The sequence below is a fragment of the Pinus tabuliformis genome, chromosome 5_1, assembly GCF_031772625.1.
Source record: "Pinus tabuliformis cultivar Carrire ecotype Pingquan chromosome 5_1, CPIR1, whole genome shotgun sequence".
NCBI classification, from domain to species: Eukaryota; Viridiplantae; Streptophyta; class Pinopsida; order Pinales; family Pinaceae; genus Pinus; species Pinus tabuliformis.
In genome coordinates, this window is record NC_142305.1 from 229,713,571 (window position 1) to 229,729,613 (window position 16,043).

A 16,043-nucleotide genomic window follows, 5' to 3' on the forward strand; every position below is an offset into this window, starting at 1 on the left:
TTCGCTGTGTAGAGGAAGTGTGATCTTAAACATCCACCTGGAGATGAGATTTATCGAAGTGGAACGCTTTCTATGTTTGAGGCAAGTTTTCTATGCTGCCTTGATTTGAATTTCACGCTTATCTTTGTAAAATTTAATATTATCTTTTTCATCTATTGCACTTGATGTTGCAGTTGAGTTTACTGTGTTTAAGAGAAAACTGGGAACCTATGTGCTCAGGGTGGGTGTGGAAATATTCTGTTGCAGTGAGTTAGAATAATGGGTGCTGCACTTTATCAGTTCCGCATGGATATCATGCATTCATTATTTGTTTCTGTGGTGAAAGGAGTGTTTATAAAACTCTTCTATTTGGTTTGTTTTCTTGGAATTGCTCTTATTGACCTAAATAATCTTCTGTTATTGCAAGTGCTGACTAAATTGAGACCCTCTATGTTTTAGTAACTTTTGAGCTAATTGCTTTTTTCTGTTTCGGTGATTTAGAATAATGGGTGCTGCACTTTATCAGTTCCGCATGGATATCAACCGATGTAATGCCAACCACAAAATTCCATAAGGAAGATTGAATGGTGTCGAGCGATTCTGGTGGGCCATGGTGATATTTGACACCTGGTGAAAGCTAGGTTGTTCAATGGTTGAAATTTTATCTTGGCATTCACTGTTTATAGATTTTTTCTTGAGGATCAAATGAGCAATGCAATGAAGGCCATTCATTACAAGTGGGATCGATGGCTAGGAAAATTTTGGGCTTGTAGATGTGCTAAACCCTCGAATTGTTGTGGGTCTTTGATTCACTGGGCTAAAGATCAAATGGTTTATGGAAACAACAGCTTGATCATAGATCTGCAAGAAATAATATGTGGCAAAGGTATGGATGGTGGCTGCTCATGCACTGGATTCCCTAAGTAAAGGAAAAGCACAGCCTTGTGCTTAGGTCATTGACTACTATAAAAAATTAAGTAGTTGTGTCCCATATATACGACACAACAACAAATTTTAAAATTTACACAGGTCGACACGTGTAGACTTTAAACTAGGTATATATTCGCACCTGCTCTCCTTGTCATCCTTGTTACTGACATTGACCTAGCCAATGGATTTTGGCATACTCATCAACTATTGATAATATCTTCTTTCCTTGTTTCTTCACTGCTCCAAGGCACGAGAATCTCTTCAATATAGCTTCTTTTAGTTCATTCTCCTCCAACTCCTCGTCTCTTTTGGGCATGTACTTATTTGTTCATTCATTTCTTCTATAACTTATTCATCTGTATAGCTTTCTTATCTACTTTTGTAAGTTTAGAATTTGCTTACCTCCATCATCTTTCCCCTTTACATTACTTGTGCTAATAATGCTTTGTAACCTTGGCATTTTCTCATGATGCCCTTATATTTTTCAACTTCTATGTCTTTATCAACTTTGGCATCACTATTATTTTTATCTCTGTTGATGTTGATATCTCTAATATGTGCTTCCGCAGAGGCTAGGCGTCAAGCATGTAGAAGATGTCCAAAATCCTCTTTAGGTACTTGCTCATGTTGAGTAAGTGACTTTTATGATTTCTTTCCCAAGTGTAACTTAGGAAAACACTTTAGTTGATTAATTAACTAATGTTGGATATTAATCCAAGGGTCTTGATGAAAAATGAATTTAATTCATTTTTGTGAATTATTTTTAATCTTTATTGTTGATCTAAGTGGGCTAGGATTTAATCCTAGCCAGCCATCACTTTGGAGATTTGGGATAAGGATTTGGTTTAATGAAAATTAAAAAAAAAGCCCAAGGAAGAGGTGAAGACACATCCATTATTGGGAGATCGATTTTCTCAAGCAAGAGAATCAAGATTGAAGTCAGGTGAAAAGTGTGCAACTACAAGATTTGTGTGAGCACAAGTTCGCAGGTTGAGCACATAGGAGGAGGGCCAAGACTCATCTATGGACAAGCTTAGGGTCTGCCATGTGGAAGAGGAGGCCAAAATTGTTGAGTTTAAGTTCTAGCAGGTTGAGAAGGTTGACACCAAACTTGGGAGGAGGCCGAGTTTCAACAGGCTGAGAGGGTTGACGCCAAACTTGGGAGGAGGCCGAATTGCTATAGGGTTGCCAAAATTGTGAAGGATAACCAACACACGTGTGAGTGAATTTTTGAGGGGGATGAGTTGCCAGGTTCCGTTGCTGTATTTCCTGTGTATTCTCTGTGGGTCAATTTTCTTGTTAAAGGAAGCCCTAATTTTCCTAGTAATAGAAAAGTGAAGGAGAATTTGTTTCAGTTGTTTTGTGACTAATTTTCTTGTAAATTTTCGCTGCAAATTATTTTAGTTAATTGCTAGTGTATATTTTGTCCAACAATTTATAAAAAAATAATTTGCTGAGGTAAATTTAATTTCTATGTATAAAATAAATTGCGGAGAATAATAAATCAGGTCTAGTATTGCAAAAATAACATGATATTAGAGCGCTAAACTTTGAGGAGAGAGAAGATTGATTTGTCACAAGGGTTTACAACAACAAAAGTATTTTTTCTAGTAGTTATTTTTTTGGAGGTTTGAGTATTTGATTTGGAAGTTGTGAGAATGGCCGCAACAGGGTTGAGGTTTGAAGACTAGTTGGAGTGTGTATCCAACTACAGACCTTGGAAGTTGGAAGGAGAGGATAGCATTGGTGTTCATGGAGAATGGGATCTGGGAGTTTGCATATCATCAACTCACACCTGCTACCGATGCTACACAACTGACCATCCATAACCAAAAGGATGTGAAAGGTAGGAGAATCTTTTGAATAGGGTAAAGGATCGCGTGATCCCTTATCTTTTCTGAAAGAAATCAATTGAGGAAATGTGGGAGGTGTTGTCGCACAGAATGTCTAGGCACTGCGACAACGACTCAAATCGGGGGTTGTCACCCTGATCCGCAATCTCTCCGTTTAAGCTATCTCCCTCCAGTAGACTAAGGGGGGTAGACCCTACGGAAATGGAATGAAGGATAACTAGTTGGGAACCAACCAGTTCGAGAGACACAGTTAAGCAACCAAGTACTTGTTTTAGATTTAGAAAGACTTATAGGATTCAATTAGATTTAGACGTTTGCTATGAAACCAGATTCGTGCTATAGGCCCCACGAATCCCGAATCCATCGTGTCCGACACGATTCTCTCGAGATTCGTGTCCAAAAACCATGACACATCGTGTCCTTTTTTGACATGTCAAATCCGACTATGTGTCATGATTTTGGAAATCGTGTCCTGTTTTCCAGGAATCGTTAGGCGGCAAAAGTGACCTGCGCGGGTATGAAAAGGCCGCATTTGGTCATTACAGCCACGCATATTTTCATTTGGCAAGCGTTTTGGCAGCTTAATGATCAAGTCTATGCCCTAGTATTGATATGCTATTCATGGAATGAAGATTAAGGAGAATGCCACTTTTACTTAAATTTTTAACATTACCATGGAATGACTCAGGATGTTTGAGAGTGGTTCCGGCCTCATTGGATTTCATATGGAGAAAGTAGAATTTTAGATTGCATCCAAAATCCAGTAGACTTATCAGTTTTTCAAGATTTTAGGATTGGGGGATTGCAATGTTTCCATTGAATTTTGTCATGTATTAGGGTATGGAACTCGTATTTAATCAAGAGCACCAATCCCTCTATGTACCTTAATGTTAGTGACATTGGTTGTCGAACTCCTGTATCATCACCCTCCTAAAAATGTACGCATCACTCAAACAAAATCTTGACTTGACATGTTATGCTTGTTCTATCTTATGTTAATGCTTAAAGGGTGATATTAATGACAAAGATCCCTACACAGATACAGAGGTAATGACAAAGATACCTCTGGATATTAATGCTTAGAGGGTGATATTAATGACAAAGATCCTGATTTTCCAACAAGACTAAAAAATTAGACATTTCTCGTGGTGGCAAGAGGGCCAAGCATAAGAAATAGATAATAGATTGACATGTATTTGAATTTTGTATGTACTATGCATGCTAATAGCTATAGATGAAGATCTATATTTGAAATCAATAAATTTGTATCATTAATTAAAATTTGTGTAAGAAATATCTAATTTTATATATATATATATAGATATATATTTTAAAATAATATATAACGAATCCTACGTGTCCTGTTCCGGGGGGTCGACGTGTCCAAATCTGACACCACGAATCCCGAACCCTACGAATCTCGAATCCCCGTGTCAGGTGACTTAGGACGTTTGATACCAATGCCTTATGGAGTCAACTATCTTGCTAAGAAATATAGGACCAAGTAATTGATGAGCAACTTCTGCTTGGATGAATAACTATTTTATATGAAATGCAGATCCTAAAACTAATGCGAGATGTAGAAATCTTGGTTAATTTTAGTTCAATGCCTATCTAAGTTTTAACCCTTTGGTTCTTTCTATATTGAGCCTAATTTTGTAGTAAGTGGCAGAGAGAAGATAAGGTGAAACACACTAAGGTGTGATTAACGATACCTCTCCTGAAAATCTAACGTACCAAGCGCCTCTGGCGCTGCAGAGAATTGTGGCTCTGACCATTGCAAGGTCACTGTTTTAAGTACTAGGAGAAACAGACTTCTCAAGCGAAGATGGATGGGTACCTATCTTTCTATCGACCATGCTTATGCTTGGAAGTAAATTTTAATTATGCAAGATTAACTTAAAATGCAAGTGCAAGGAGAATTAGAAGATGTTTGAAGGAGGAAGCAAGACGAGATCTAATATTTAAGAATGCTCCAACCACAATATATTTCTGAATTTATTGTTAAATCCCAAATTCAATTTGCAGAAATATAACTCTACAGAACACTGATTGAAATAGGAATTTCTAAAACATTCAACTCAAAAATATTCAGTAAATGCACTTGGAACATTAAACTTGAAATATCACAATATAATGCCCAATAGTAAGCTAGATCACAAGCCTATCGATTATCTTTAGTAGCTCAAAGAGAACAAAAAAACTTTCTCAATTATCTCTAAATATTTAATGACAATTAGACATTTAATTTTTAGAGGAAAATTGTGAGACACAACCAATTGCCCAAATATAATTTTCAGATCAGCGTTCTTATGAAAGAGCAGAACAAATAAATTTCTGAATATTAATCTTCAGTTATATCAGTGATTTCAAATTTAGATCAACCCTCTTTAACTTCAGAAAATTCCTTTGAAAAAACAGTGATTAATCAGTGAATTGGATATATGTCCAGCACATTCAACTTCAGAAAATTATTTCAATATATCATAGATTAAATGCCTAGACAATTAGGATTTATTTCTGAGTTAGGATTAATTCAAAAAATGTATTCAGTAATTTCCAGATTTATAATTATTAGTGTGTTTACTGTTTGGAGTTTAGAGAGATAAATGAGTTTAGAAATAGAACCTGGAAGGCTTAATGCCTTGAAGACCAATGCTGAACTCACCCTTGGATTTAAACGCTCAGAAACCCTTCAAACTCAGAAAATTCACTTTCAGAAATTTGTCATAACGGTGACAAATGGATCCTTGTTTGATTGTTGTAATACCTCTGAAAATATGTCTCTTTTAAACTGTTGTGATGCCCTTGGATCCTCTTGCTGTCACTGTGTAAAATGATGCCAAATAATGTGACTGAAAACCTCTCACAAAAGTCTTATTCTAACTGCTGTAATACCCCTTCGTCTTCTTGATGTCACTGCCACAAAAGACCCCAATTAAGGGCTGCTATTACCCTTGGATTATTGCTGTAAAGGAGGGTTTGAAAAATGGAAAAAAAGCAACAAAAGCAAGAGGTAAGGGTAGCAGGCTATGGGAGGCTTTTAGGATAGGATAAGGGCTGGAAAATATGAGCTGGCAGCAAAGGTTTGAGGGAAATAAACAGCAGGGAAAGGGCAACAAGTGAAGGGTGAGGAAGGAGAGGGAGATAGGCAGCGTAAGGGAAGAGAGGAGAGGCCAAGAGAGTGAGGACTGGCAGAGGGTTTGTACCTATGTTGCACGAAGCTTCTAAGAATCCGGCATTTTGGGCCATACCCGTACCCGTACCCAAAACTCTGGAACTCAGCCGAAACTCGACCATCATGTAATCATCTATGATAGTTAATAAATACTTGGTTTTCCTTCTCAATTGTCATCTATCGATCTTTTTCCCTCTTTACTTGCAAGATAATGTATATATGATGTTTCAATTGTTGATTTGGGGTAGCATCGGATGTGCTCTAGCTTCGAAACTTGGTGGAGAGGCTAAGGCACATGAGATCTCCAATACCCAAAAATGGTTTGGGCAGATTCTAAACAGTTTGAGAGATATTAAAACAATTAATATTTTTAATGGAGTCCCTAAGTCTAAACTTAGGGAAAATAAAATATTAATGTGAATTAATATAAAATTGTGTTAGAAGGGGCCAAAAGTCATGGATCAAGCCAGAGTTAATCTTAGCCGTTGATTAGCGACTTAATCTCGGCCGTTGAATTGTCAACGAGAAAAGTATAAGAGGAGGCTTGAGGGTCACTTGGAGAACACACCGAGTTGATCAAAAATTCAATTTTCTGGGGCAGCGTTTGCTGAGGAAATCAAAGGAGTGATCAGAGTTGCAGTTGAGGAGTAGTGAATACAGAAGCAGAGAGGCAAAGATAGTATCGGGAGGATCAACGATGAAGCCGGGAGAGAGGGACATAGATCCAACCAGAGGTTCATGCAGAGGCAGCCAGGAGCTGCGCAGTGCCTCAGAGAGCCAGCGTGGGTGACACAGAGGCTTTAGAGGCTGATGCATACCTCCAGAGGCTGACGCTGGGCGAGCTAGGGTGACGCTGGGCCATAAAGGGTTGACGCAGTGCCTAGAGGCTGATGCTGGGGTTTTCGTGGGGCATATTGGAGCTGGGAGCTGTCGGAGTGTTTATCCGGGGTTTCAACCGAAATATCTGTCTTCGACTGAGAGGTACTACCGCAGAGATTATTCTCTGTTGGGTGAGCTGGTTTTGGCACCCAGATTGTATTTTGAAATTGCTTAATAATTAAAACCCTCAGATAGCTGCACCGGTTTTCTCGCAGTGGGTTTTTCTGGGGACATTGGTCCAAAAACAACGGTGTCACTTGTGTGCTTGTTTTGTTTCCTTCAGTTGATGATCTGTAATGTGTTGAGCATGTACTTGTATTTACTTTCAGTATTTACATGGTAAATAACTTGTTAATTAATCAAAACAAGTAGGCAGGAAAATAAATAAGAAAAGTACATGAAGGGTTTCTAACAATTAGACTTGGAAATTCCAACATCAGTTGGCGTTTCGACTGACATTTCCATTTTTGGGAGGAGACGTTTCTAAACGTACCCGTTTCGGAAACTCCAAAACGTTTCGACGTTTCGTGCAACTTAGGTTTGCATGGATGAGAAAAAAGGAGCTGAGGAGGAGGATAGGGCAGCGTAGGAACTGCGTTAGGATAAAGCGAAAGAGAGAGGGTTATAGCAGGGGTAGCGGAAGTATGGCAACCGAAAGGTAGCTTGCGGAGAGAGATAAGGAGTGAAGGAAATAGGCAACAAAGAAAGGAATGGGCATATCCTCCCTAGTTAAGAGGGAAAGAGGGAGAGATAGACACAACATTCTTGTCTTCACCTAGGAAGAAATAATGGGGTAAGAAGCCACAGGCCTTGATGGGAAGGGGAGGAAGAAAAACGCAGCAAGGGAAGGAGTTGCCATAAGGCCAATGCTGGCCCTTGTGACAAATTTGTTTTTGATGATTTCTCTTCCACAAAATTTTGATGGAGACCCCGAAAATTCGAAATTTGAAAGCATTAAAGAAAATTTCTCTGAATATTCTTCCTTGCCAATTTTTGTTGAGCCCAAGTCTTGCCCTCCAGGGTCTAGATTTGGTTCCAAATTGAATTTTTTCCTTCAGATCTGCACTTGCAAAATCGAAAAGAAAAATACTCAGATCCTGATATATACAAAAAATAAATAAAACCCCAAGACCCAAATTAAAAAATATCTCAGATCTATACAAGATAATTACAGATCTATACAAATGAGTTATAGATCTATCAGATCTGAGGAGTATGAGTCCAACTCCGCTCCCAGATCTGTAGATCTAAGGCTCTTCCTAGCCAGATCTATCAATTTTGCACAAGTTATAAAAGATATTTAAAATTTTTAATGAGGTACTAGCCCAGAAACACCTTGCAGAAAAATAGATCGTTAGATAAATCCCGAGGCTTCGATCAAGTAGGCTCTTCAGAAATTATGCTTTGAGAGTTGACTGGTCCAACCGAGGACTATCCCTAAATGCTCAATTAAAATTTGAATGATCTTCTGCAAACACTAGATCCAATTGTCAGATCAAGTAGAGAAATAAAATAACAATATAATTTTCAAGAACTAGAGATACCTGCTAATTAAATCAAATTAAAATTGTTACCCTAGATCCAATAAATTGAACAAGATACCTGTGCATAGATTATTCCACGAGAGCTATTGATTGACAATTTTCAAATAATATTCAGCAAAAAAATTTAAAACAATATTACCATAAATTCAAGAAGAGGAACACCACCATTAATCGAAACCCCAAAGACCTTTGCATTATATTCCAAAAATATTACAAGAGGGCTTCAAGAGGTTAGTACACGATTCAAAGATAAGATAGAATACACTGACAATGACCTCTAATTTATAGATAAATTATCCAACGACTAGTTCGCTTGATTCCCGTCAAAGTAATCTCGACTGTTGAAAAAGATTTAATTATTTTTTAATCTCCTCCATCAAAATTATTTTATTTTCTGAGGAATTTCGAATATCTCATTTAATTCATTTTTAATTAACTCAGAAATAATATTTTTGAGTTAATTTCCCCAAAAAATTGACTTTGACTTAACTATCAAGGCCCAAGGGTCCAAAATCTCTTGAAATTTTCAATATTCCCTTTGTCGGAGACCTCCAAAAATTAATTTCTTTAAAACCCACGAATTTTGCTTTTGGAGAATTTAATACCACCTAGGACAAAAGATTAATTAAATTTCTGGCTTACGATTTTAATTTAATTTTGCCAGAAAATTTAATTAATTGACTTATGAGGGGATTAATAATTTTTCCAACCCTTTAATATTTAGCCATGGTGTCTAATTATGAGGGACCATGCACTAAATATTTTTTACATGAAGATTTTACATTTTAATACATGAAGGGGGAAAACCCATTTGTTATAGACCCTCAACATTTACCCATTTTTGCGACACAAAAAATATAATCTAGTAGACCAAGTGACTTGTAATAAAATAATTTAGCCAATTAGCTAAAATTATTCCCAAGTCACTTTTACAAAGACTCGATCTAAAACATTAGGACTCGCCTAAGATTTTGACGACAAAATCCACCTTAGCTTTGGGGTGAGGGTGGAGGGAAAAACTTTGCCGATCATTTGTGTCTAGAGACACAGATGAATTAGTGAGACAAAAAACCTCCTAGAATGGAAATCGTCACCAAAACAATAGGTTTACCTAGGCTGTTACATACAAACAAGGTTATGCTAGGATTATTTACATTTATACATATGCAGAATGGGTTGACATCTTCTCAAAACTGCCAACTGATGATGAAATATGAAAGGTGGGAACACTCGAACACAATAGATCCCCTTTTGGTGAAAAAAAAGGTGTACTGCTATGGGTTCGTTGACACAGAGTGGTCAACAGGAGGATCTAACTAAGTTATACCAGAGTGACAATTACAACATAAAAATGGTGTTGAGGGAAAAACTAAAGAGTATTAAGATCTGCAGGTCAAATACATTAGGATCTTATCTCACCAGGATCATACAAGTTCGTGATGAGTTGGGTGTAGTTAGGGAGGTTGTCTTAGATGAGGAGCTTGTGAGGACGACTCTGAATGGTTTCACAAAGCCATGGCCTCCCTTCATTAAGGGTATTGTGGCATGAGAGAAGCTTCCAGATTGGGAGAGGTTGTGGGATTAGTATTGAAAACATCTCGATTTTATCTTGAAAAAGTTGTGAAATCACGATTTTTTGGCCTAGCCGATGTTTGTCGATTTTTACCTATATTTTCTCGATTCTTACAAAATTTTGGTTGTTTTAGACCCCTGTTGATTTTATCCCGATGTCGACGTTTGCAACATTGTGTGGGATGACCTCATACAGGAAGAGATTTGAGAGGAGGCTCTACACAGTGGCCAGTAGAAGGTGACGATGAGAGACGTTCCCTTGTGAATCAAGTAAGGAAGGTTGAGGGAAAGCCCAAGCAGAATTTTGAAGGAGAGTCTACCTCAGGAGTTGAGAAGAATAATGACATGAGAAAAGTTAAGTGCTTTGCATGTCACAAGTTTGGCCACTATGTAGTTCAATGTTCGAACAAGAAGAAGCACAAGGGGAAGGCACAAGTTGTAGCTTTAACAAATTCACAGATTAGTGAGTTTGCTACTAGGTTCGAAAATAAGTTCTCACTAGTATCTTGTCTTTCTGGCACTATAACCAAGGGTGCGTGGTTCATGGATAGTGATGCTTCTCGTCACATGACATGATCACTAGATTTTCTCACGCACATTTCAGAGAGAGACTTAGTGCTGCATGTGAAAATTGGCAACAATGCCTGGTGTGCAGTAGAGGTAGTTGGGACCATACAATTTTCACTAGAGTTGGGAGAGCCTTGGAGGTGAGAAAGGTATTATATGTTCTAAGGTTGAAAAAGAACCTTCTAGCAATTTCAACCATGGAGGACAAGGGGTACAAGGTTTTCTTTCGAGATGGACAGGTAATTGTTAGGCTGAGATATTTTAGTTCGAGGACAGGTCGGGTGATTGGGAAGAGATAAATGAACTTGTACATGTTAAGGAGTCACGCTATATGAGCATGGTTCATGACAATGAAAGTTTGTGTAAGTTATGGCACAAGAGGATGGGTACTTGCACCATATACCTTCCCTACATTGAGGGAGAGGGTCACATGTCTTCCATAGTTCAGTCTAGAGTTACAGGATGTGTGTAATGGTTGTGCATTTAGATACAATGACAAGTATGCCAAGATGACCTTTCTTAGTAATGATAGCAGATCCAAGGGTATATTGGATCTAGTACATTCAGATGTGCGTGGTCTCATGACAATCTTGTCTTTAGTGGGTACAATTATTATGTGACATCCATTGATGAGTTTCCAGGAGGATATGGATTTACTTCATGAAGGCCAAGGATGAGGTCTTCAGTTGGTTTACTTGTTACGCTGAGATCTTCTAGTTCGAGGACAGGACGGGTGATTGGGAAGAGAGAAAGGAACTTGTACATGTTGAGGAGTCATACCATATGAGCTTGGTTCTTGACAATGAATGTTTGGGTAAGTTATGGCACAAGAGGATGGGTACTTGCACCATAGAGCCTTCCCTATATTGAGGGAGAGGGTCACTGGCCTTTCGTAGTTCATTGTAGAGTTACAGGGTGTATGCAATGGTTGTGCATTCAGATACAATGACAAGTATGCCAAGACGACCTTTCTTAGCAATGATAGCAGATCCAAGGGTATATTGGATCTAGTACATTCAGATGTGTGTGGTCCCATGATAGTCTTGTATTTAATGGGTACAATTATTATGTGACATCCATTGATGAGTTTCCAGGAGGACATGGATTTACTTCATGAAGGCCAAGGATGAGTTCTTCAATTGGTTTTGAAAGTTTAAAGCTCTCATGGAGAGCTAGATAGGGAGGAAGGTTGGAGTTTTGAGGTCAGAAAATGGGGGCAGGTATACAACCCTCAACAGAATGGGGTTGCGCAGAGGAAGGGCAGGGCTTCTTTCCGCAAAATTTAGCAGGCCTAGTGCAAAGCCTCTCTAGGTGGATTTGGACCTTAGGGAAATAGGAGATTGGTTGCCGTTGCCACCTCAACACCCTTTCTCTAGTTGTTTAGTGGTATTCAACCACAAGGGAGGCTTCCCTAAAGGATCACCTATAGGATATTCAATAAGAATTGCTCAAGGTGATTGGTTGAGGTGTAAATATTGGGATATAGTATCAACAAAGCCTAGATGTCTTAGGTAATCTTACAAAGTTTTGGGTCCTCTATTCCTAGACCAATTGTAAGGCTGTTATAACTTAGGCTTTTGCAGATTCTCAATGATAAGTTAAGTGATGCAATATAAAAACCAGAAGAAAAGGTCTTTCAATGAGAAATCAATAAAGGGACAAGATCTTTAGTTAGATATCAAGGATATCGGGTTTACAAGGAGTTTCTATCACTAAAACATGCATAAATAAAAAAAAGAATGATGATGTCAACCCTAAAGATAATGTTTAAATGCAAAGAATACTAGAATTTTCTTTTATATAGTAATTATTGCATTTCCTAACTTAAGAACAATAACACTAAACATAAATCACTTTTTAAGAACATTCCACATGAAACCCTAATGCTAACACTAAATATCTAGGAATTTAGAGAGAAGGATAATTTTCTTAAAGAGTATGGTTTGATCAACACCACGATGATTAGTGCCTTGTTCTAAATGGGCAAATGGAGTCTCCTAGGGAAAATCCAATGAGAACAATTTTGTTGAAGTGGGTGGGATGAATATGGCATCTACTTTTAAACCTTAGCAGCTTCCTTGTGAGGGGAGATTTTAAAATTTAAGAGATGCACATTCAAAGTTCTCTTAAAGGATTTCAAGAAAACAATTTCTCATATTTAGAGGAGAAAAATTTCAAGATGAATTGAACAATTTATATCATGGCACATATAGAAACCGTATTACACAAATACAAGATGCAAATAAATAAAATATGTGGTAAAATCGCAAAATATTCCACAAGGATTCCTTCAATTAATCCTAGGAAACCATCTCCAAGCAAAATTCCATCTCCAAGAGCAAATCACACCGCAGACTGTCACTTTTTAGCCAAGTAGAGACAAGAAGACGAATCTTCAATCTCAAAGAGAGGAGAGTGTGATGAGTGATGATGATGATGAAATGAAATAAGGCCTCCTCTATTTATATGAGGTCTAACATGCCTTATTTCCATAATTTTACAAGAAAATACATAGAACAAGTTTGTTTAAGCATTCATCAAGATTATGGTCACAAGTCATCCTCAATATAGCTAAAAAACATAACATAAATGCCAAAAATAACCCATTTGTGTGGGAAATAATGGTATCCACCATGACATCATCCTTCATAAATGTTGAAGGTGCCTCAAGCAAGTGACAAATGGATCATGAGTGCTCCTTACTCCAAGAAAAGCTCAAAGTGCATGGGTATGTCTCCATAAAGTGCCTCCTCAACCATGACGTCATCCAAATTATGCCCTGCATCAACCTTCTAGGGTTAAGAGGAGTGACGTGACATCATCATATGCAAGTGTTGGGCTCCAAAGGTGATGTGCAAGTCATCCCATGTCAGCTCAATGATAATCAACCATCATTGGGCTTCAGAATAAGCAATGTCCATCAAAAAGTGTCAAGGCCAAGTTGGGGGCATCATGGGTCCATTTGTGCACAATGCACATCATCAAGTAGTCCAATGCTCAAACTTATTGTCTCAATGTTTCAACATCCTGGGGTATTTATGGGGTTCAAGTACCATATTGAATCATCTCATTGCCCAATGCTCATCCCTGGAGGGGAATGCTGCAACATTAAGGTTTGAATAACTCTTTGGATGGGGTCTTTGCTATTGTTATAACACCACATGACAACAACCTCTCAAGATCAAGTGAGAACAATAATGGCTAGGGACAACAACTATTAAAGCATCATCGTGGATCACATCTAATGCTAATGGCACACGAATACTCCACGGGAAACTCGACTTCAAATGTCTAACTCAATCAGAACTTGTAAATAAGTTACCTCACTTACATTAGGGATGATTAGGTCAATAACCCTTTTAGATGTTTCTAGCCCCCAAGGGGAGTGAGATGTTGCAGGTTATAGCCCATGGATCCATAGGTGTGTGTGATAATGATGGTTATGTAGTGGGAAAAGACTTTAGGGTAGGTGCCATAGCCATGTGGCTAGCTAATATGGGTCCAACATTGTTATGAATATAATTTATATAAAAAAATACAAATAAATGTAAATAATAAATAATCAAAATAATGATTATTTTAATAGTCATTAGTTAAATGAAAAGGCATGTCTAAAAGACATCCCCAATGATGAAGGGACACCTGCCCAGGTATATAAAGTAGGCCCTCATTGTAACATTCAATCATCCTTGTACTATCATATTATTAATAAAATATTACTTACAATACATTTGTGTATTTTACATTTTAAGCACAAACAACTCTAAGTTTTGTCGCTTTAGTGGTGTTAGAACCATCCGATCCTCTGGATGTTATCCACTGCACAATTTGCCATGAAGTTTAGATCCCGAAATCATGGAATTAAGTGAATATCATAAATCTAAACTGTTAAATGAAATTGGAGAAGCATTACAACAAATACAACAAATAAAAAAATCATTTGCAGAATCATTAAAAGCTTTCAAAACAACGGATTTAGCGCCTACAATAAAAGCTAACATTAATGTCAAAGAGGATGAGTTTGAGCCAAGTGTTTTGGCAGAGAAGTACATGACAAAAAGGGATGATCAAATTCATGATACTAATGTACTAGAATCAATTTCACAGTCTCTTGTTAATGTAAAGCTTGGACGTATTGAAGATGACATTGAAGCAAAGTTTAAATTGCATTTTCCACTTAATGAAGTTGATATTTTGTCCATGGAAACCCCAACGATAATGTTGTTCTAAATTGGATAATGAGCGAACAAAGGCCTCTTGTGAAAACTAAAAAGGAGGAGGCCATGAAGCCCACAAAAAAATTCGTTGAGACCCCATTTATTGAAATACCCACAAAAGATGCAGTAAGTTTATCTGAGCAAATTCCTTGATATGAGACTCTAGATATAGTTGTAAGGAATTATTTCGAGAAAATCGGAGAAGACATAATCCAATGTACAAACGCAAAGGTTTAATTGGGATGATAATGAAAACTGGAGATGAGTCAGATTTAGATAGCACAAGTAGTGACAACGAAAGTGTTGTGAAGCAACTTGCTGAAATTTATTATAAAAGCCCATTATTTAAGCCTCGTATATTTTATGATATCATGGGAGAGAATCTCATAGAGGTGGTTTTTTTCATATCAGAATATTCATGAAGCACAATTTGCCCTATAGTTGTATGAACATCTTCAAAAATTTATGAAGTCTGCAAGCATTAAGGTTCTTGTTGGCATTATTACACCATACAAGCTACAACTAAAATGTTTGTAGTGGGAGTTTGAAAGTATTCTTATCACTGAAGAAGGCGACTACTCTAATTTGTTACCAGAATATGACTCTCTCCATGTCCGATCAATCGAACCTAGGCACCATACCTACATCATTATCTCATGAATCTGAAAGTTAAAAAATAGAAAAAGAGGTTGATTGAAAATTCCAGTAAACTGGACAACAACAATTACATTTCCTATGACCACAATTTCAATCTGTCTCCCACGGAATATGAAGACGTCCAATTTTTTCTTGATACCCAATTTCTCGAACTGTACAATCTCGAGACCAGAATTCCCAAGCAGCTGGCCGAACATATCCTAAACACAGGGTTAGTTGCTGCTCAGCTCAACTCATATTTACCCCCTGATCTCCAAAAAAGGGGTCGGAAAAATACTTTGGTCCTTGACATGGACGACACTTTGCTGAAGGAATCCTGGAAGAAATTCCCTGTCAACTCCGATTATTTCATGGTCTTTATAGATTTTGAGTTCGCAACATATAGCATTGAGAAATGGTCATCGAATTTCGATTTTGGGACTCTGATTTCAGCTTATGTTTATTTTCGGCCGAGGCTGTAGAGGTTCATGGACAAGACATCTAGGGTTTTCCAGATTGTGATTTTCACCATGAGTTGTGGGGACCAATGTTGCACGAAGCGCCACCCCCACCCCCCCCCCCCCCCACGGTTCTAGGCCCCGAAGCGCATCCCGTACGGAAGCGCCTAGGAAGCTTGTCCGGAAGCGCTCTCTCGAAATTCAGAAGCGCCGCTTCCAAATTTTTTGCC

The 16,043-nt window shown here is 37.9% G+C and overlaps 1 protein-coding gene across 1 annotated transcript in view; it reads left to right on the forward strand.

Moving 5' to 3' along the window:
• Positions 1 to 16,043, forward strand: part of LOC149164242 (histone acetyltransferase of the MYST family 1-like) — a 168,849-nt gene that overhangs the window by 122,349 nt on the left and 30,457 nt on the right. Inside the window, exon 5 of the mRNA XM_089432001.1 lies at positions 13 to 81. Coding sequence (XP_089288127.1) covers positions 13 to 81 — 69 coding nt within the window. The remainder of the gene's footprint in view (positions 1 to 12; positions 82 to 16,043) is intronic.